The sequence below is a fragment of the Leptidea sinapis genome, chromosome 42 (genome assembly GCF_905404315.1).
Source record: "Leptidea sinapis chromosome 42, ilLepSina1.1, whole genome shotgun sequence".
Lineage (NCBI taxonomy): Eukaryota > Metazoa > Arthropoda > Insecta > Lepidoptera > Pieridae > Leptidea > Leptidea sinapis.
Genome location: NC_066306.1, coordinates 1,097,627 through 1,119,539, shown reverse-complemented (window position 1 = coordinate 1,119,539; position 21,913 = coordinate 1,097,627). Strand labels below are relative to the sequence as shown.

At 35.8% G+C, this 21,913-nt stretch overlaps 1 protein-coding gene across 1 annotated transcript in view; it reads left to right on the top strand.

Moving 5' to 3' along the window:
• LOC126976693 (tubulin alpha-1A chain-like) overlaps positions 1-19,312 on the top strand; it is a 38,966-nt gene extending 19,654 nt beyond the window's left edge. The window contains exons 2-10 of the mRNA XM_050825198.1: positions 4,940-5,162; positions 7,602-7,774; positions 7,857-7,985; positions 8,514-8,684; positions 9,372-9,575; positions 11,482-11,537; positions 13,003-13,099; positions 15,941-16,053; positions 18,009-19,312. Of these exons, the coding sequence (XP_050681155.1) occupies positions 4,940-5,162; positions 7,602-7,774; positions 7,857-7,985; positions 8,514-8,684; positions 9,372-9,575; positions 11,482-11,537; positions 13,003-13,099; positions 15,941-16,053; positions 18,009-18,192 (1,350 nt within the window). The 3' untranslated portion in view covers positions 18,193-19,312. The remainder of the gene's footprint in view (positions 1-4,939; positions 5,163-7,601; positions 7,775-7,856; positions 7,986-8,513; positions 8,685-9,371; positions 9,576-11,481; positions 11,538-13,002; positions 13,100-15,940; positions 16,054-18,008) is intronic.
• Positions 19,313-21,913: the final 2,601 nt, after the last annotated feature.

Here is a 21,913-nt window from a genome sequence, read left to right as displayed (position 1 = left end):
TTTAAGACGTGTGTACAGGATAACGTCTGTCGGGTCCACTAGTATAACATAAATTTGTAATTTGTATGTTTTAGTTCACTGTTTTATCGCTTTATATATAGATTTTATTTTTTAAATAATTCTCCGACCCCGGATTAAATTCGATTGAGAAAGTATAGGAAATAATTAACTAGTTTTTTGTTATGTACGACAAAAGTTACAAAGATTTGATGTCTAACATTGACTACACTGTGTTTATCTGTTGTTTAAGAATTAAGAGGGGCTTGTACGTCAAAAAGCATATCTTTGATCCGTTAAATGGAAAAAGATCTAAAGAAAAAGAATGTAATAAAAATATACCTACGTCCAAATAAGCCATAAGGTTTACTGTCGAATTTTTTTATCATTAATAATATAAATTTAATATCAACATATAAATTTTATAACTGTGCATGTAAATCTTCATTGACTTAGAACCATGAAATTGTCAAGTAACAAACTCTCACAGCGAAAGGATACAAACGTTATACTTACCTAATTATTACTGAGCGCCTACGATTACCCATAACACACACACACGTACTGAAAAACTGTCTCTCCTATGCAACCTTCCTGTGACACGTCGTCGTTATATAGATTATTTGGACGTAATTCCAGAAAAACATTCCAAATCATGTCGAAATTGAGTTAAGAACACAAAACTGGTCACGTGATTCATATTAACGGACTGACAAAAAATGGCAGCCCTAGTGTCACTCTTTAAATGACATCATGACTTAGTAGCCCAGCCCACATGTATGGAATACACTAATATTTATTAAAACTTTAAATACGAATTCCTTAAAATGCGATGTTTGTGGCTTGGAACGTTTTTCAGGAACTACGACCACTTGTACTTTATAGTATATCGATAAAATGGTCGTTCTCGTTATCTGCCGATATATTTAGTCAAAAACCAAAAATAATCTAAGACCAATCAGTTTTTATAGTTCTATTACTTGTGGTGTCTGGATGATCCTGTCATCGGAAACTCTGCTGAATGTTGTTAAGTTTAAAGTTGTCTAATATACAACTTAAATACATATATATTTCGTTTGAGATACATACAAATTTAATAAGTAATTTCGTAGCCGTCTAAACCTTAATATAACCTATTTTACGCATAAGCGCGAAACGAAGAATTACTTGGTGATACTAGATTGTAATTTGTATTACAATCTGAGAACATAATAAAATGATAAAATATAATGATGAAAAGATTATGTTCCCAGAGGAAAAAACTTCGTTGATGGATAATGTATCAATATTAAACGCCACTAGTGTTGTTGTATCTATACTTTACAATAATAATCACTATTCACTATTCGTTTACTGAGTAAAGTAACATGAGAAACCATGTTAGCGTGAAATATTTACTTATACAATGTTACATTATAATATAAATAGGTACATACAGTATCGTCATCCAATGCGGGGAATCAAGTAACATTATAGTTAAGTCTATATCAGCTTATTTGAAGACTCAAGACAGTAAAATTCTTTTGAATATGGAATCAACTTACACCTTCACAGACTTATAATAGTGTCACACTATAACGAAAATAACATCAAGTGTTATGATTAAATTATTTATACGACCATACATACTATAAATAAAATTGGAGTGTCTGTTTGTAATATTGAAATAATCGTTTTTTACTACATGTTTATGAATATATATGCGGTATTTGGTACATACCCCAAAATATTTTTTTACAATTTTTGTCTGTCTGTCTGACTGTTTGTTCCAGCTAATCACTGAAATGGCGTGACCGATTTTCACGGGACTTTTATTGGCAGGTAGCTGATGTAATAAGGAGTAACTTAGGCTACGTTTATTTTAGAAAAATAAAGTAATGTTGCAATGTCCAAGAAACGGTCTAACTCTAAAAATAATTATTATGGCAACACAACGTTTGTCGGCTCATCTAGTATTTAATAATTATCATATAAATCAATTAAAATGAATATTAAATAATAAGAATTAATTCGAAATATTCTACCCATCGTCGTGGAGATCTTTAGGGGAGGCCTTTGTGATGCAGTGAACGTCTTCCGGCTGATGATGATGATATATTAGAAACTGCCACAAAATGCTTTAAAATTTTTCAACTCAGATGCATTCAATCAATATTCAACTAGCATCGTCACTGATATTAATTAATATATTATAATCTTACTTTACTGACAATTCTTATTTGTAAAAGATTTTTTAATCCAGTTAGTTTAAATTACACAAAACGTTCGGAAATGAGGAACCTTTCATTCCCGTATTACCCTTAATATGCTTTTGTTAAGTATTAAATAGACGAAGGAGGTTGGTGAATTTGTTATTAGTTCTTTTGTTATGTCGTACAAAGGACTTCACAAGTCATTGTCGACTAATTTGCCAACAAGGATAACGCCACTGCTATCGCTGTCATAATAACTCATCAGTGTGTTTTTTTTCGACGATTTCGGTATAAGATACCACAGGTTTAATTAAAAAAGTATTTTATCGAAAATAAATACTCGAATCAATCATAGAAAATATTTTAACGTATTATTTTTTTTCCGTCTTTGCTACATCTGTTGGTATCTCAAGTAGGTTATTTATGAATTTTAGATTTTCTTTTGGTGTTTTGCATATTTAATATTGTTGGCCAATATTATCTAGAAAATACGAGATGTAGATGTGCATTTTAAGACACAAATAAATAGAAAAAACTTAATAAAAACAATCTTTTCCAAATGGAATTTATAAATTATTATGTGACTTAACAGCTTAAGGAGATGGTGATGGCTGTACTGTAGAAAAATAGTATTTCAAACATCATTAGCTTTATTATACTTTTTTGTCTAAATCCATATTTATTTGGCTTGTGTCTTAGTTGAACGTAATACATTTTCTAGTCTAGTTAGACTAGTACAGCTGTGAAAACGTCGAAATAAATGAGGAGTTAAGCTCTATTTTAAGCAATTCACGCACACTAACACAAAGCAATATACAAATCGTGAGTGTAAGACGTAGTTTGTCACGCACACTAAAGTCATAAACCTGGCCTGTTCGCAAGACTGACTAGCAGCAAGAGGCTCTATCTAAAAGACTATAATTTTTAATTAAATTCTTGCCGTCACAGGTGTCCTGTAAGCGTGGTGCATAACTCTATCACAATCATATAAAAAATTCTAAAACACACTTTGGAGAATTAAACAAGAAGAAATTGCAACTATCACAATTAGTTTATTTAGTAGATTACTTCACTCAATATTTTAATGCACAAATAAAATTTGAAAAACAAAATTTTATGAACGATGCAGGACTCGAACCCACGACTGGCGTTCCGTGCCAGTGCTCAAACCAACTGAGCTAAACGTTCGAGTGACGCATCGACATAAAATCTTGAATGCTTTGTTCAACACTTTGAAGCCACAACCTGAGAGTTCCGCATCGTTCATAAAATTTTGTTTTTCAAATTTAATTTGTTTATTAATCCTAGAAGTGAGGGTTATCACTTTAAAACATAACAAATTGTTAATATTTTAATGATTAAAACACGTTCTTCCAACACCAAAATATGGAATACCATCATTCGTCTCGCGAGATACGATGGGAAATTGTTTTTTTACGTTTTCCATTACCGATTTGAATGCGAGCCCGCTTGGAGTCTTTATGGCCAACGTAAAAATTATTTAAACGTTTTAAATGCGTAGAATTTAATTATTTAACTGTTATGAGTTTTAATAGATAATAATTTCGATTAATTTTCAGTTGAATATTAATCTAAAAGCAGAAAAAATCTCTTCAACTAAAACAGCCATCCGTAACAATGGACTCACAAAAAAACGTATTCGAAACGTACATGAAGTTAAAATGGCTGAGGTACTTCTTTAATTAGGTCCTAGAAAAATATTAAGAGAAAAAAGAAAAATGTTATTGACTGTTGCATCATAAGCACATTGTAGAATTTGCTAGAAACTGCGATAATCATAATGTTAACACAAGGAAGGAACAATCATAAACTTCTTATGCCTACTAGTCGGTTAAGTCGAGTTAGTGAGTATTTTATTGGGTGATGTATATACTTTTACAACATGAGCCCAGGAAATGTACAAACCAAATTCAAAAGAATTGTCAAAAACGTTTATGTGTTAAAGGTTATTATAACATAAACTTTCTTAATGATACCACAGACTGGGAATAGAGTGAACGCCCTTAGGTTATTTAGTTAGAAATTTTAATGTATGATACTTCATAAGATAAAATATATTGTAACTAAATTAAGAAAACAAACGCCCGCTGAGTTTCTTGCGCCCGTTCTTCTCGGACCTGAGGCATGCTATTTCGAATAGGTGCTAGTTTTTTGACGTTCACTAAGTGATTTTAAAATCCTATTTTCACTGATCTGCTGCGGTACTTAAACTAGTAAAGACAACCTCAGCAAACATCCATAGATGGTGGGAAACTATTTAAAAAAGTTGATTCTTGAAGAATAAATAACACGGAAAACGAACTAAATTAATTAAAAACGCAAAAATACTTCAGAGTTTACGTACGTATTCTACGTTTCTTCGCAGCCATTTGTATTATACGTAAAAATTAGGTCTCTGGACGCTCGCGAGTGACGCTTCTAATAGGCACAAAAAATTTGCTGACAAACATGTGGAACGGCCTGTCCAGTGGAATTTATACAGGTCAGCCTACGAGTATTTTGAATAAAAATACACGGCAACAAATCTCTTGATACTTGTTGTTGCGGATGACCCAGGGCATGGCATAGACTGGGTTGCCTGAACACTCCCCATTCCGTGGGGCCTCTTGTCTCTTTGCCCCCTCTTAAATAAATAAAAATATTGAATTTGAATTCATGTTATACCCGACAGTGGGCATCTTGTATCTGCATCAAGTAATAAAACTCAACCTTTGCCTTACAATTTCCAGAGGGAATGTATCTCAGTACACATCGGACAGGCGGGGGTTCAGATCGGCAATGCCTGCTGGGAGCTGTACTGCCTGGAGCACGGCATCCAGCCCGACGGCCAAATGCCGTCTGACAAGACCCTGGGCGGCGGAGACGACTCCTTCAACACGTTCTTCAGCGAGACCGGCGCCGGCAAACACGTGCCCAGGGCCGTGTTCGTCGACCTGGAGCCCACAGTTGTCGGTGAGGAACACACTCATAACTCGCAAACAACATGTCTCGCTCTACGTACAAGATTATTCAATTGTACATGTTTGGCATTAACCTGTATTTGAATTTTGATTTGAGATAGAGTTAATCTTTTCATTATATCATAATTTGCCTTTTTTTTCTGTGATGGTAATTATATATATTATACGCCCCTGTTAGACAGTTTTAGACAAAATTTGGTCACGTGTCAGTTTGGCCTCTTCTGAAAATCAAGATGAATCGCAAGCTTGTAATCGTTAATCATAAGATGAAATCGAGGCATTCAAAAGATATCCAGCTTAACCGGCTGTAATAATAGTAATTCTTCTGCTTTCAAAAGCTTCTAAAATACGCCGCTACTGCAATATATTTTCAGAAAAAAAAACTGCCACAAAATATTATAAAGCACCCAATGACTTTAGCATAGGTCGTTAACCCTCACTAGATTATCCATCATTACACCAACCGACTCATAAACAGAGCCATATTTATAGGTAAATTATTGAATGATGATTTCAATTTGTTGCAATACAATAATACTTAAGTAGCACTGCATCCGGTAACACTTAGATACCGTTAGTACGTTTTATTTATAAATTACGTGTACTTTTAGAGAAATGTAATCATTGCATTATTATTATACAGAAAATTGAATCATCCAATTTGACTAGGATAAGTTGGCATTAACTACGTGAGGTGATTTTAGTCACTTTTCGACACTCCATTGGTGGGATTTCGTGAGTTTTTGCTCGAACGCTTAGACTCCTACCACGAGGGTACTGGGGAGCGCGATCTCTAATCCCACGTGAGATTTGATCGCGTTGGATTAATTAAAAACATAACGTGCTCACCTAATTATTTATTTAACTTAGTTCTCACGCAACTCTAAGCTGCTAGCAAAACAATATAACGTGATATTTGCCGGAACCCCTGTCCTCCACGTGAAATTGGATGAGATTCGCCTACATCCCGTTCACCCGCAAATGCCCCACGTAATTAGTGTCGCTCTCAAAGACAAAGTCAATTTTTATATATCCTGGAATTTGTAAATTATCTTTATTTATGTTTGTTTTTTACGCGATTAAGCGAGGAACGAAATGTTCACTATGTGGCAAGTAATTTATAAATCCTGCGCTCCTGAGCATTTAGCTTTCCATATATTATGTGGCTGAGTCAGTGAACGCATGTTTTATATGGGCTGGCTTTCCCTGGGCTGAGTAGATATCAAATTTGTCAAATAATGATGAATCTTACTTTATTAGTATCATTCTAATTCGTATCTAAATTAAATAGTTTATTCATTAATTGAATTGTAAAACTTTCAACTTGAAATAAGTAAACCAGTGGGAGGCTCCTTTGCACTGGATGCCGGCTAGATTATGGGTACCACAACGGCGCCTATTTCTGCCGTGAGGTAGTAATGTGTAAACATTACTGTGTTTCGGTCTGAAGATCGCCGTAGCTAGTGAAATTACAGGCCAATGAGACTTAACATCTTATGTGTCAAGGTGATGAGCGCAATTGTAATGCCGCTCAGAATTTTTGGACTTTTCAAGAATCCTGAGCAGCACTGCTTGTAATGGGCAGGGCGTATCAATTACCATCAGCTGATCGTTGTGCTCGTGTCGTCCCGTATTTTCATAAAAAAAGCTAATTCAAAAGAATAACGAAGCCATGAACATCATATTCATAACCAAGTATCATTAAACGTTTCATAAAAAGTATACATGAAACGAAAGTTATATTTAAACATTGACTCAGCCTGGTTACAGACCGACAGGCAAAACCAATTATCATTTGAGTGCATTCCTCATAAATAAAGGGCCACTTGTATTACACTAATTAAATCACCGCGCACCCTTTGAATAATGCTCCACTCATATCTTATGAGTTTCGCCAAAGTTGTAATGATATACTTTTTTAAACGACTTAAGGATCTAGTCGTTACATTCTGCCATTACCATCGGAGTATTAGATGAGAGGTGATAAAACCGGTGGAATCTGCTAAATTTCTTGGCATTACTCTGGATTCCAAATTACAATGGGGCCGCCATATTGAAGGATTGGCGAACAGACTTAGTTCTGCAGCATACACGGTTAAAAATATTAGACAATTAACTGAGATAGATACTGCACGACTTGTAGATATACTTTAGTTACTTCCATATGTCCTATGGTATATTGCTGTGGGGCAGCGCTGCCGATATTAATACAATATTTGTGCTGCAGAAGAGAGCTATTCGCGGTATTTATAATGTAGGCCCTAAGGAATCATTGAGAGCAAAATACAAAGAAATTAACATCTTGAATATTGTCAATGATGTCAATAGCTTCATGAACTTTTAGCACCGGCATCCACGTCATTTCGCTTCAGATATTGATGTGGTGTCACTTATGTCGTGAGCGAAAATTAAATAACAGTATGATATTCAGATGAGGTCCGCACTGGCACCTATAGGCAGCTGTTTCATCCGGAACAGCTTATCACCGGCAAAGAAGACGCGGCCAACAACTACGCACGCGGCCACTACACCATCGGCAAGGAGATCGTCGATGTCGTGCTCGACAGGATCCGGAAGTTGGCAGACCAGTGCACGGGACTTCAGGTAACAGAATGCGCATGGTAGCATCTTGATCATCATCATATTACAAAAGACAAGAGCTCTATAACTATTTTATTTACCTTAGGGCTTTTTGGTGTTCCATTCATTTGGTGGAGGAACTGGCTCCGGTTTCACATCTCTGTTGATGGAGAGACTCTCCGTGGACTACGGAAAGAAGTCCAAACTTGAATTCTCGATCTACCCGGCACCTCAGGTACGTAACTATAATTATGTTTATTACCTAACTGAAAAATATAAATGAAAGAGTATTACGGAAGTCATATTGAAGACGTGATAGGTAAAGCTGTAAGCCATGGTATTTGGGAATCTCCCATTGGCTGGATGAAAACCGTTTGCATGGAACGAAGTAGGTACTTTATATTCTGTCAGTTGCCACCCATAGAAGCCCTGCAAGCAAGTGAATGGAATATGTATGTGCTACAACTCTTCACAATTTTTTAAAGATACGTTCAGACTGCACTAAGAATAGGTCTATAGATAACCCATGAACAGTTAACGAAAAGGAGTTCAGAATACTCCTGACTGCTAACTCTGTCCGGTTAATAATCTTTAGTTTGATTATATGATTTATCATGTAATACTAAAAAAGAATACCTACAGAAAAGTTGAGCTCTGGCGGAAGTGGACAACAATGGTGAAAAACAATAAAAAAACAATGGTGGCAAACGGCCTTTCTTGATAAACTATCCGCACCAGTTATTTGACCAGGAGGTTCCCGCAGGTATCAACTGCTGTGGTCGAGCCGTACAACTCGATCCTGACCACGCACACCACGCTCGAGCACTCAGACTGCGCCTTCATGGTGGACAACGAGGCCATCTACGACATCTGCCGGCGGAACCTGGACATCGAACGACCCACTTATACCAATCTGAACAGACTCATTGGACAGGTAAATACTGCATCGGTGCTCACAATTGTAGTGCCACTCAGAATATTTGGGTTTTTGAAGAATCCTGAGAGGCATTGTATTGTAATGGGAAAGGTGTATGGCATGGTGTCAAATACCATCAGCTGAACTTCCTGGTCTTGTCCCTCATTGTCATAAAAAAATCCGCAAGGCACACGAGGTTCTTTTTCAGAATCGAAAGAACTCAAAATTATAAATATTAAAAAGCTTCTGTTGATATTTACTCATTATCACAAATGAGACTTCTAACGTAGCTTTGAAATTATTCTTCACTAAATTGTAATGGGGGGATTTGCCATAATCAACATGCTTGTTACGGAAATTGGCGATTGCAGTTGATGGTGGTATTCTCTTGGAAAAATGGTGCTGCCCATCCTCCTTTCTTTGTATCCCTTAGTCGCCTCTTACGACACCCACGGGAGAAGATGATATTCTGGTGCGACACCACATACACACGATTGCAACACAGCCGCTATCAAATCCCCGCCCACTGCAGCTATGGATGTTATATATCCCACTTCTGCCAATAGCAGTGAATCGGCCGCTAGGGTGGCTTTCATCAGAATAAAAAACGGAAAGGGCAAAACTTAAACAACTATCACGTAAAGGATGGGCTGATGAAGTCAGTAATTTATAACAAACTTATGCTTTTACGTCAACCCGGAACAGATCGTATCCTCGATCACCGCGTCCCTCCGCTTCGATGGCGCTCTCAACGTGGACCTGACGGAGTTCCAGACGAACCTGGTGCCGTATCCTCGCATCCACTTCCCGCTGGCCACCTACGCGCCCGTCATCTCCGCGGAGAAGGCCTACCACGAGCAGCTCACTGTGGCGGAGATTACCAATGCTTGCTTTGAGCCCGCCAATCAGGTACACGTTCAATTATAAGCTTAATATATTTTTTTAATGGTTGATATATCAATTTATTAATAGAAACATAAATTAAAATAAAATAAAAGTCGATAAGTCCATGCATGTTTTTTTTCTCAGAATATCAAAATTATGAGGTAGCTATTCATTTAGATAAGTCTGATTTATAGTAACTTATACTTAAAATGGTAATCAAAATTAGTTAGACGAGCTAAGAACAGAATAAAGTTGGTAAATAAGTATGAAAAAAGAATGTCATCATCGAACGACAATGATGTTGAAAACTATATATATTTGTATGTATGTAACATTGGCTATCCAGGGTTTTGCCACGCTTTGTAGAAAAAATAATAATTGATGTCTCTGGAAAAGCCATTTATTTAATAATTAATCCGCATTGCAGACAAAGGTTATGACAGTTTATGGCTCGCAGCCAAAATACTTGATGAAAATCCATGTTGAAAGGGAATTCATTTATTGTTTAATTTGATCTAAGCTTGAATCGCTGCTTCAACATGAATTATAAATCCACTCGAAATCCGTAAAGAAACAATTTAAATATTGTGATTGCTTACTTATTGCTTAATACTGAAAAATAATTGTGGACTATTTAATTATTTACTGCTCAAATAGCTCTTCTTCCTTTGAATTATCAATATGTATTTTCATATATTATGTATAGTTGAAAATACGTTAAACTTTTGCTGTTTCACAATGAACAATGGAGAAATAAAATCGTGAAACCACAATACCACGAGGAGTATATAAAAATTAATATCATAAGTAAAAATCTCAAACACAGCACTTGAATATTATAATCAGCTTAAACCGTTAATTACTCAATCGTTATTAACGTATTTAGAACACGGATTGAAACTTGTCTAATTTAACCCCCAGAATACTCAAGTTTGCGCGTTTACCACAAAAAAAAAACCATTTGTCGTATCACCGCTCTTGGACAACCCTTCCCTTATAGCCTCGCCTAGTATCGGAATTCTGTGTCTAGATATCTCGAGCGATTGCGAATTCCGCGACCATCTGGAGAGCAAAGCCAAATTTGCTTCGAAGAAGCTGGGCGTCATTAATAGAGCACGGCAATACTTCAAGCCGGCCCACATTCTAGCGCTGTACAAAGCGCAGGTCCGGCCACACATGGAGTATTACTGTCATCTCTGGTCTGGCGCACCCCAGTATCAGCTCGATCCATTTGACCGCGTGCAACATAGGGCAGCTCGAATTGTCGGGGACCCAGTGCTCTGTGAAGGGTTAGATTACTTACGGCGTTGCGTAAAGGCATCGCTTCATTGCGTGTCCTCTACCGCATTTATCATGGGGAGTCTTCCGAAGAGCTGTTTCACCTTTTTGATTCCTGCCGCCGAATTCCACCTTCGCACGACACGCTACAAGTTTGGGTATCATCCCCACCATCTGGATGTGTGGCGGTCCTCCACAGTGCGGTTTTCAATGAGCTTTCTTCCACGTTCTACAAAGCTGTGGAGTGAACTTCCTTGTGCGGTGTTTCCGGGACGACATGGGTACCTTCAAAAAAACACCTTCCTTAAAGGCCGCCAACACTCCTGTTAATCCTCTGGTGTTGCAAGAGAATGTGGGAATGTGATCACTTAACACCAGGTGACCCGTACGCTCGTTTGTGCTTCTTTTCCATAAAAAAAAACTATAAGAACGGAAAAAGGAACCATTTGTGAATGTTTAATTAAACATCCTACTAAGCAGGTTGTAGTTGATATTAAACATAAAACAAATTAATTATGAAAACCTACATTCCTATATTTAGAGAAACAATCACGATCTTTAATATTATCATCTACTGGTTACAATTGTTTGTTTGTTTATTTTTTATATTAATAAAACTAATTAATAATGGATTGAATAACTTTTCTTTCAGTTGGTGAAATGCGATCCCCGTCACGGCAAATATATGGCTTGCTGTATGTTGTACAGGTAATTAATTTCACCTACATACCTTAATTAAATTCTGGATATCTTTTTGGGAGTGGTAGTAAGTAGTAAAAGGCATAAAAAGGCATTTATTTTTTCAAAATTGATTCCTTTAGAATTCTTTTTGATGTCATTTCTTATACTACTAGATACTACTACCGCTTCGGAAACAAATGGCGCTCTGAGAGAGAAGAAGCGGCGCAAGAAACTCTCCCAGCATTCTTTTTTTATGCGCTCTTTTCAATAAAAATATACAATATTGTACAGTCGCTATAAAATAATCAAGTAACCATACACTTCCGATATACTAGCGTATAGACAAACAGAGCGTGCGAGAGAGAAGAATATCTCTGGTACAAGTATTATTCCGATCGGTTCAGTGTTTTTCGCAGTATAACCGAAGGAAAAAACCGGCCATACATTTATTAGTACAATACACGGACTAGTAAAAAAATAAGGACTCCGTGTCACCTTTCATAACAGTGTAGCACCAAAACAAGCCTATTAACGTGTAAATACATAGCCCCACGTACACACTTACACTACTACAGGCCGATAGGCGGCCATTGATAAGATATGAGAATTGTCATCGTCTGTGACAGATCAGTTTGCGTCTCAATAAAATATTTTAAAAATGCCGTCGTGCGTTGTGAAAAAGTGTAAAAACGATAGTATATAAGTATTTGTGGCCATATATGATTATTTAGGGGAGAAAAAATTTGTATAACTAGTATCCCCCGTAACCGCACACACACTAACATAACGGTGCTTCACTTGCTAATATCATGGCGCGGAGTCCTTCGTTTTTTACTCGTCAGTGGTACAATATAGATATATGATATAGATTCTGAAGTCACAGAAACTCCGCGCAAAATGTTTGGAATGCATAGCCGAAATATATTGCCCGAAAAAAAAAATTTAACATCTCTACCTCTCGGAGATACAAGATAGAAAAAAGTAAGCGAGTCAGTTGTTATTGTAACCGATATCGATTGACAAGTCCTAAACAGTCATTCAGGCTTGGCATTAGCACTTTGGTATTTTGGTAGTTAGTCTGTACGATAGTATCTAAGTCTGTGGTAGTAACTACAGCGCCTAGCGCAGAGCAACAGGTTCATACTTTTGTGTCAAAAAGACAGTGTCAAAAAGTCAAATTCGCGCTGGCGTGGTGTAAAAGCGGCGACCGAAGAAATCTGAAATCACTCTCTACCTTGACTATCTCTTTTTTTCTAATGACAGCTTATTTTTTTATCGTCTTAGGCCTAGACCGCACTACGGTTTTTAACAATGAGTTTAAGAAACAAGAAAACGAATACAAGCGCACGTGCGGTTTTTTACCGCGACTGATTTTAAATTTAATTTTGCTTAAAAATTTAAATGTCAATTCAAAAGCGCTGAGTTTAAACATATTTAATAAAGGATATTTGACTTTGACTTTGACTTTTAATCGATGTGAATTCATTTCCAGAGGCGACGTGGTGCCCAAGGATGTAAATGCCGCCATCGCAACTATCAAGACCAAAAGAACTATTCAATTCGTGGACTGGTGTCCTACTGGGTTTAAGGTAAAATTCACACTGTGATGTAGGTTTTTTTTTTAATAATAATAAAGTAATTTCTTAGATCAAATTTTATTTTCTGTAGGACTATCCATCCGAATGAAAACGTGAGTCAGCAAAGTCAAGAAACATCTACTTAAATAAATAATAACAGAAACTTTTTAATCCTTCAAAAAGTATTTTATTTGTATATGCTTGTATTCACGCACAAATCAAGAAACTTACCATTAAAATGTGGTGATGGAATGTATTTACATACTCTGGCAGTGTTTTCATACATCATTGCTCTTCAAAAAATGATTTTTCCGGAAAATTTACGTAGTATCGTTGTCCCTCTGATTTTGCTCATAGATTATTCTTGGATCAAAGTTCAAATAATTTTTGGTATAGGTTCATTATATCCTATAAAGTTTATCATTTTGCACTTGTGGGAGCCAAACTGTTGTGCGCCCAACATAGCATACAAATTACCGGCCGTTTCCAATAACCTATCTATCCTTAGAGTAACTTACTAGAGATATACAAATCTATCCTTTTATGCTTACTCACATTTCAATAACCTATCGACATAAAGCATTGGACTATAACTATATTGGACATAACTATGGAAAGATAAGATCTTGTCATTAAACGGTGACAGCAATGTATCCGTAACTAGAGATACGTTATTGAAAATGGGCCGAAAATGACCACTGAAAACTACCACCGCTGCGAAAAAAGTGGCACTCTGAGACGGAAAAAACATTCCTAGTATTGTTTTTTAAAAAATGATAATTAATAGCAAGCACCTCATCGTTTACGATAGTTTACATTTACAGCAGATATATGTTTTTAGTAAAACTTCTTAAACTACCGGGCACTAACGGGCACATTATTGCAAATGTAAAGATTTGTTGTAGATTTTATATTTTAAAATCAAAATCACTTTATTCATGTACCTTGGTCAAGGAAATGCGACCTACGAATATCAGAAGTTTTCTTTTCTTTTTACATTTACCACCACTTCAGAAACGGTTGGGCTTTAGGTAAAAGGCATAAAAGGCATTTATTTTCTCAAAATTGAATCCTTTAGAATTCTTTTTGTCATGTCATTTCTAATAACTACTAGATGCTACTACCGCTTCGGAAACAAATGGCGCTCTGAGAGAGAAGAAGCGGCGCAAGAAACTTTCCCAGCATTCTTTTTTTGTGCTCTTTTCGGTAATATGAAGAAGTGGCAAGAAACTCATTGCCAGTCTTTTAAATCAATTTTTACAGCATTATCATTTTACAACTCATTTCAATTACAATATATGTATAGTGATACAAGAAAAATGTAAGTGTATACATAGAAGACGTACAAGTAAGCAAGAACGCTGGAAGAGTTTCTTGCGCCGCTTCTTCTCTCTCAGAGTGCCATTTGTTTCCGAAGCGGTAGTAGTATCTAGTATATTAGAAATGACATCAAAAAGAATTCTAAAGGAATATTTTTTTTAAGATAGAAAATTGGGCCCAAACAAAATATATATCTTATGAACATTACTTATATAATTTGATCTTTACCTGTCATTGTTACATTTTTATTATTATTTTAGTTAACCCGACGTTTCGTGACCTTTCCAGGATAACGTTTTCAGGGGTACGATCTATTGTATTTAAATGTGTAACACTCGCGTTAATCAAAGAAAATACTATATAATTTTGCATTTTGTACTTGCATAATATCTATTCTCAAGCCTTCCATTAAAAAGGGACAGATCACACCAACTATAAAGCCGGGTATCCACTTAGGTTCGCCGTGGTTTGCGAACGCGCCCGCTCCGCAAACCAAACATAATGGATACGTCGTGATCGCGGAGCGCGACTGAAGCACGATCGGAGCACGGCGGAGCGCTCGGGAAGCGGTTTTTTACGCGATCTCAAAGGGGAGCGCAGTTTGTTCGTGGACGCGAGCGTTGTCACGACGTGTTTGTTAAGTTCGCGAACATGGAGTGGTCCGATGAAAAATGTCTACAGCTCATAGAAGACTACCGTAAACATAATGTTTTATGGGACCCACGAGATGAAAACTACAAGAAAAAGAATTTAAAAGGAGACGCCTGGAAGATAATTGGCGAAGCATTAAACACTGAACCCGACTTATGTAAAAGTAAAATATCTATACTATATCTGGCTTTAGACGTGACTGTCGTGTGTCGACTGGAGACCGGAGCGCGGAATGTTAGTGCTCCGACAGGAGCACTGATGTTGCAGCCTAAGTGTGTACACTGTACACGTTTACGTTCGTGGAGCATACAGTGTTCGCAAACCACGGCGAACCCGTAAGTGGATACCCGGCTTAACATAAGCAAAGAAAATGAAGGTAGGCAAAGAGGATGTAAATACTGCGTTATAAGAGGCGGTACTGCTAAGTAGAAAATTAAAATTTAGTTTAGTATGAATCGTGCAGTCATTTGACATAAGTTTGAAAGAGTATTGGCGACGAAGTATAATCCGATAAGTTTGAAAGCGAACAGTTACATAAAACGTAGTGGATTTCGATAATTTTCCTTTTTTTTTCAAGATTATAGCCGTCATCTGTCAATGACTGCACGTTTCATACAATCGAGTGAATCGTTTTTTTCTTAGAGTTTATGTACCTCCCACTGATTGCTACTGCTGGACAAAGGCCTCCCCCAAAGATTTCCATGTAAATAGGTCCTGCGAAGCCCTCATCCAACGTATTCCGGCGATCTTGACCAGATCGTCGGTCCATATGGTGGGGGGCGTACCAACACTGCGTCTTCCGGTACGTGGTCACCATTGGAGGACTTTACTGCTATACTTCACTTTATTTACCTCCCGCTCACCTGACGTTAATTGTGGTAGGTGGGTATCAACTACCAGCCGCCCACAGTGGTGCCTGGCGGAGACCTGGCCAAGGTCCAGCGCGCCGTCTGCATGTTGTCCAACACCACTGCTATCGCTGAAGCATGGGCCAGGTAACTTTACATATTTTCACGACCACTGAATATCAGTGGACGGATTGCACAGGATTCCGGCTAGATTATAGATATCATAAGAGCGCTTTCGCTCTACTCCCGATCAGAGTCCGATCCATACCCGTGATGAAATGGTCCGAAGTAGTCGTAGAACTAATTCCATGGCTAGACTAGATCCGGCTTCCGTCAACCGTAGAAATAGTTCTATGACGAAAGCGTTCTATCGCGCCTTTTTCTGCCGTAAAGCAGTAATGTGTAAGCATTATAGAGTTTCGGTCTGAAGGGCGACGTAGCTAGTGAAATTACTGGGCAAATGATACTTAACATCTTATATCTCAAGGTGAGGAACACAATAGTAGTGCCGCTAAGAATTTTTGAGTCATTGTTTTTCAAGAATCCTGAGCGGCACTGCATTGTAATGGGCAGGGCGTATCAATTACCTTCAACTGAACGTCCTGCTCATCTCGTGCATTATTGTCATAAAAAAAACATCTACAAAGCGTGAGTGGTGTGGGTTGGACGTTACGTTTGACGTTATAACTTTCTTTAGATGTGAACAACTGTTGGCCACTGACCACTTCTACAAATCACTGGACTGGCGGCTCTCAAAGAGTTTTTGTGCCCGTTTGATATTCGCCATTTTGGCGCTGTTGGTCATGTAAAGAGACTGCGGTACTAATATCCGTGATGACAACCTCAGCAAACATCGATAGATAGGAAACTATTCACAAAAAAATGTGTACTTTAATACGTTGATTCTTAAAGTATAAAGTACACGGAATAGAATAATATTTAATGTAATAGAGAAATTCCCTTAATATACAGCGTGGTGCTAAAATGACGACATTAAATAAACACACGGGTAAAACTACTTAACCGGTGTAATAAACAAAATTCAAAAATAAAAAACATAATTCACCTAAATAAATCTATATGCCATAATATTATTTCGGAACAACTGTAAGTACACAAATAAAATTTGAAAACAAACTCGAACCCGCGAACTCTCGCGTTCCGTGCGAGCGCTCTTCCAACTGAGCCAACCGTTCGAGTGACGTATTGTTAATAATATCTTGTATGCTTTGTTCAACTCTCATATTGTGGCCTACTTTACAGTTGTTAAATTCAAATTCAAATATTTTTATTCAAAATAGGATTTATAATCACTTGTTGAACGTCAAAATCTACCACCCATTCAAAAGAGACTGCCTCAGACCTGAGAAGAATGGGCGCAAGAAACTCAGCGGGCTTTTTTTTTTATATAAAATATGGATAACAATGTAATATCGTACAATAAACATTTATAATTAAAGAGCCTGAGGGTGTTCGCTTTAATCCCAGTCCGTGGTGTCATTAAGAAAATCGTTTATGCTATAATAACCTTTCCCACACAAACGTTTTTTAACAATTCTTTTAAATTTCGTAACACATTTGTTTTGTACATTTTCTGGGATCATATTGTAGAAGCATATACATCCCCCAACAAAAGACTTACTAACTCGACCGAACCGAGTAGTAGGCATAACAAGTTTATGTTTGTTCCTCGTGTTAACATTATGAATGTCACAGTTTCTAGAAAATTCCTCAATGTGCTTATGAACATACAAAACATTATCAAAAATGTATTGAGAAGCAACAGTCAAAATGTTTATTTCTTTAAATTTTTCTCTTAATGATTCTTTAGGACCTAGGTTATAAATCGCGCGAATAGCAGTAATCTAGTAGCCGCGCGCTAGCGTAGGCACTGTAACCTACTTCATGCTGTCTTATGTGACCACTTCAGGCTGATTAAAAAATTATTTCCTATATATATGTTGCTTGTTTGAAAATTTCAATTATTAACTTTAAATTTTAGAGTTTTTTTTTACGATTAAGGTTAGATACCTCAACCCGTGACTCCATGTACAGCCGCCATTATAGCACCACGTTATATTAACCAACTGTAAACCTTGCAGGCTTGATCACAAATTCGATCTGATGTACGCCAAGCGCGCTTTCGTGCACTGGTACGTGGGGGAGGGCATGGAAGAGGGAGAGTTCTCTGAGGCCCGGGAGGACCTCGCTGCGCTGGAGAAGGACTATGAGGAGGTCGGGGTCGACTCCACCGAGGGAGAACTCGACGATGAGAACGAGTATTGAAGAACAGAGATACCAGCCACCCGTATACAAAAACTAAGATGCACAATCAGAATTTAGGGTCAATCATATGGTATCTTTTATATATCGTGTAACACGTCTTAGTTGGATATTAACTGCGACATCATCAAATAATTGCCACTTAATTTTTGAATCAGTAATAAGTATGTATGTGTGTAGTTCGCTTTTTATAAGTTAAAACAACATAATAATTGTGTATCTTATTTTTCTGTTTATTGATGTCTACGAACTAACCGAAGGCATTGCTACAAATCTTCGGTAAATTAACTAATTAATTGGTCTCCATTTTGGTATTCATAAAGTCGATAATATAGTTTTAAGATAGGACTATTTTTAAAACCCGGCGCAGCATATATATTATAACATATATAGTGTATTTTCCGATATGCACTGCGACCACTGTACAGTGTGACGTCAATTTAGTATACTGTGAAGCCGTTCCTTTATAGTTAGTTATACTGGTTACTATTTAAAACGGAACGCAATCCCGTATACTGTCAGCCGCATTTTTTGATGCAGCATTCAAATGAATGTAAGTACTAAAAATTTCTATAAACTGTAGGTATTGTTAATAAAACATTAGGCACTCGAGTGGTTTTGACTGATCACTTGATCAAAGTACTGAAAGTACCCTACCTCGGAAACGCCAGTGCTCACAGTAGAATATGGCGACGATTTATGACGTCATATATTTACCTAGGGTACTGCGGTAGTATTCTGCCAGTACATAACGAACGAATTTTTCTACAGTGATAGCACTGTGCAGTGCTCGCAGTGCATATCGGAACATACTTTTAAATATAGTATCTGCTTCGTCTCAGTTGAGTAATTAATTAGTATAAATAGAAACGCAGAAATATCGATAATTGAATATCTACTATTTTATAGTCTGTGTAATTCATAAACGATACTCTATTATAGTACAAACGTTTAAATATTTTCTTAAACAAAGTTTGTATTACAAACTATTCACGAAATTATTCGCGCATTTATATACTAAGGTGACATTATTTTAACTTTGTAGTATGTAGTTAATAATGCTTAATATTATGGAGAAGTGGGAGAAATAATTTTAATAAACATAAAAATTTTGTACACTTTATTTGTTTATTTTATTTACAACATTCCATAAAATATAATAATAATATTGACACACATTTACACAAATTATCTTGCCCCAAATGAGGCATATAGGCTGTGGTTATGGGTTGCAAGACAACGATATATTTAATACAATATACTTACTTAAACATACATATAAACATACATAAACACATATAAACATCCATGACTCGGAAACAAACATCCATATTCATCATATAAATGCTTGCACCTACCGGTATTCGAACCCGGGACCTCTAGCTTAGTATAATAATTAAGTTTTAGCTGTTTATCCGACTATAATAATAAGATATAAAATACAATAATTGTAGGTTATTTAAGTTGCCACATTTCCCAGACTTATAGGTAAGTAACATAATAAATTATTTTGACAGTAATTTGTAAATAACTTCTAAACATAAATATGTTTATGTTTAAGCATATAACTGTGTTTGAGGACTTAAATGTCTTTATGAACAAGGTACTTCCCACTATATTTATATAACAAAACATAAGAAAAAAAACATTCATTACTTTTATTACAATAAAAAATTATAATCTTAAAAATTATTTGGGATCACTTGTACAACGATCGCAATTTTTATAATTATTATCTGTAAAACCTGAAACTATTTAACCGAAAGGAGACGCCGTGCGTTTGAAGCACTGTTAAGTATGTCATTTTATATGTAAGGCGAGGGAATGCTACTGTAATTGCAGTAGCATTCCCTCGCCTTACTTCAGCCTTCGCCTTAATTCAGTAGAATACGAGAATTTATAACTTTAAACAAAAACAATAAACTGATAAGAAAATAAAATGAAAAGATGCAAGTGTGTACAGTACTCACTAGCTGTGTTACTAATAAACTCGAAGTAAAGTTATTCCAAGTTTAAAACTTTTTGTCTTTATCTTACCTTAGTCAGTACAGAATAACATGACAGGGAGAAGTAATTTTAAACTTGAAGTGCACGACGTAAGGTAAGATCTCCATCGGACACAAGACCACGCCGTCATTGCCATCTCCAAATGGTTAAATACTCTAATTACAAAAAATACCCAAACTATTCTTAATGTTAATTATATTTTTACACAAATATTATTTGAGACTGCAGAATAATGGAAATAAAACAAATTCGATGTAAGCAGACATTATTAAAATAAATAATTAAATTGAGAGTATTTATAAAAAAACCCTGTAAATGTATGCTTGTAAAAAATCATCAAATGCATTAATTGACTTCAGTCCGTGAAATAAGATATTCTATATAATGATTAACAATACCAAAGTAAAAATATAGATTAAAATCATACTTAATTTAGTTTGTTACTGAATATAAATCATCAAAAAACCTAACAAATTATCATCTATTCTAAACACTTATGTTAATTGTGCACAAACATCAAAAAGTATATTATACTTATAAATAACTCAATAACTATAGTACTTATTGTTGAGCAACTGGATCTATACATATACAGAACTCGTTTACACCGACCGCGGTCATGATATGAACCTTTTTATAATATCTTACAATTATTATATTACTTGCTAACCCGACCGATGCAGTTCTGTTAATAGAAAAAAAATATGCATATGTATAATAAAATTTATTGAGTTAGAAATAAAACAAAACAGTATATCTAAATGATTTTATACTATGTATGTAGTAAATAGTAATATAATGGATACAGTTTGTTATCCTTGAGAGACAGACATATATAATATTAAGATATACAATTCCACGATACATTATTTTATTATATCTCAAAGGGTTTACACAGCGTTTTCGTCGAAAGCTCCCAGACGGCTTATTTTTCCGACAAATATAGTTAAAGTGTACAAAAACTTAACAAATTATTACTAAAATCTTCCTCGAGAACCAAACTATCTATTGGTGAAAACAGCATGAAAGTCGGTGCAGTAGTTTTTGAGTTTATCGCGAACAGACAGACGCAGCGGAGGATTTTATTTTATAATATTTAGTGATGTTCAATTGACTTTTGAATGGATTAAAAATCATAGGTGTTGAAGTACATTGAAAGTTTCTTCAATAGCATAAAAAACGTAGGTATTCCATATTTATGTTGTATATATTATGTAGTACCTTTGTATAGAAGGTCGTACATAAAGCTATGATAGTAAGCCAAATTTCATTAGGTAGGTATATAATAAATATATTTCAGAAAAATATTGCATTGTATTGCATTCAACTAAGAAAAATAATAATAATTAGATACAATCTAAGTATTTATATAAAACACATTCAGAAGGGCAGTTACATTATTTTAAGAAAAAGTATTTTAAAAATACAGTAAATATGAGAGCCAGTTTTATCCCTTACAAAATGATTTAGACTGTGCAGGAAAAACATTGAAATAAAAATGTCCAGATGGGATAAAATACTAAAATAAAAAAAAATCAGCCTTGGTCGTATCTCTGGAAACCCTTAAAAAAATAAATAAATTCTCAAAAGATTACACAATGCCTTAAGTATAGATTAAAACTGTAGAGTCCGCTTTCATGTGTTTTTCCATCATAACACCAATATTAAAAGACATTATATACATCTCATACATAGGGCGCACTATATGTTTCTGGAA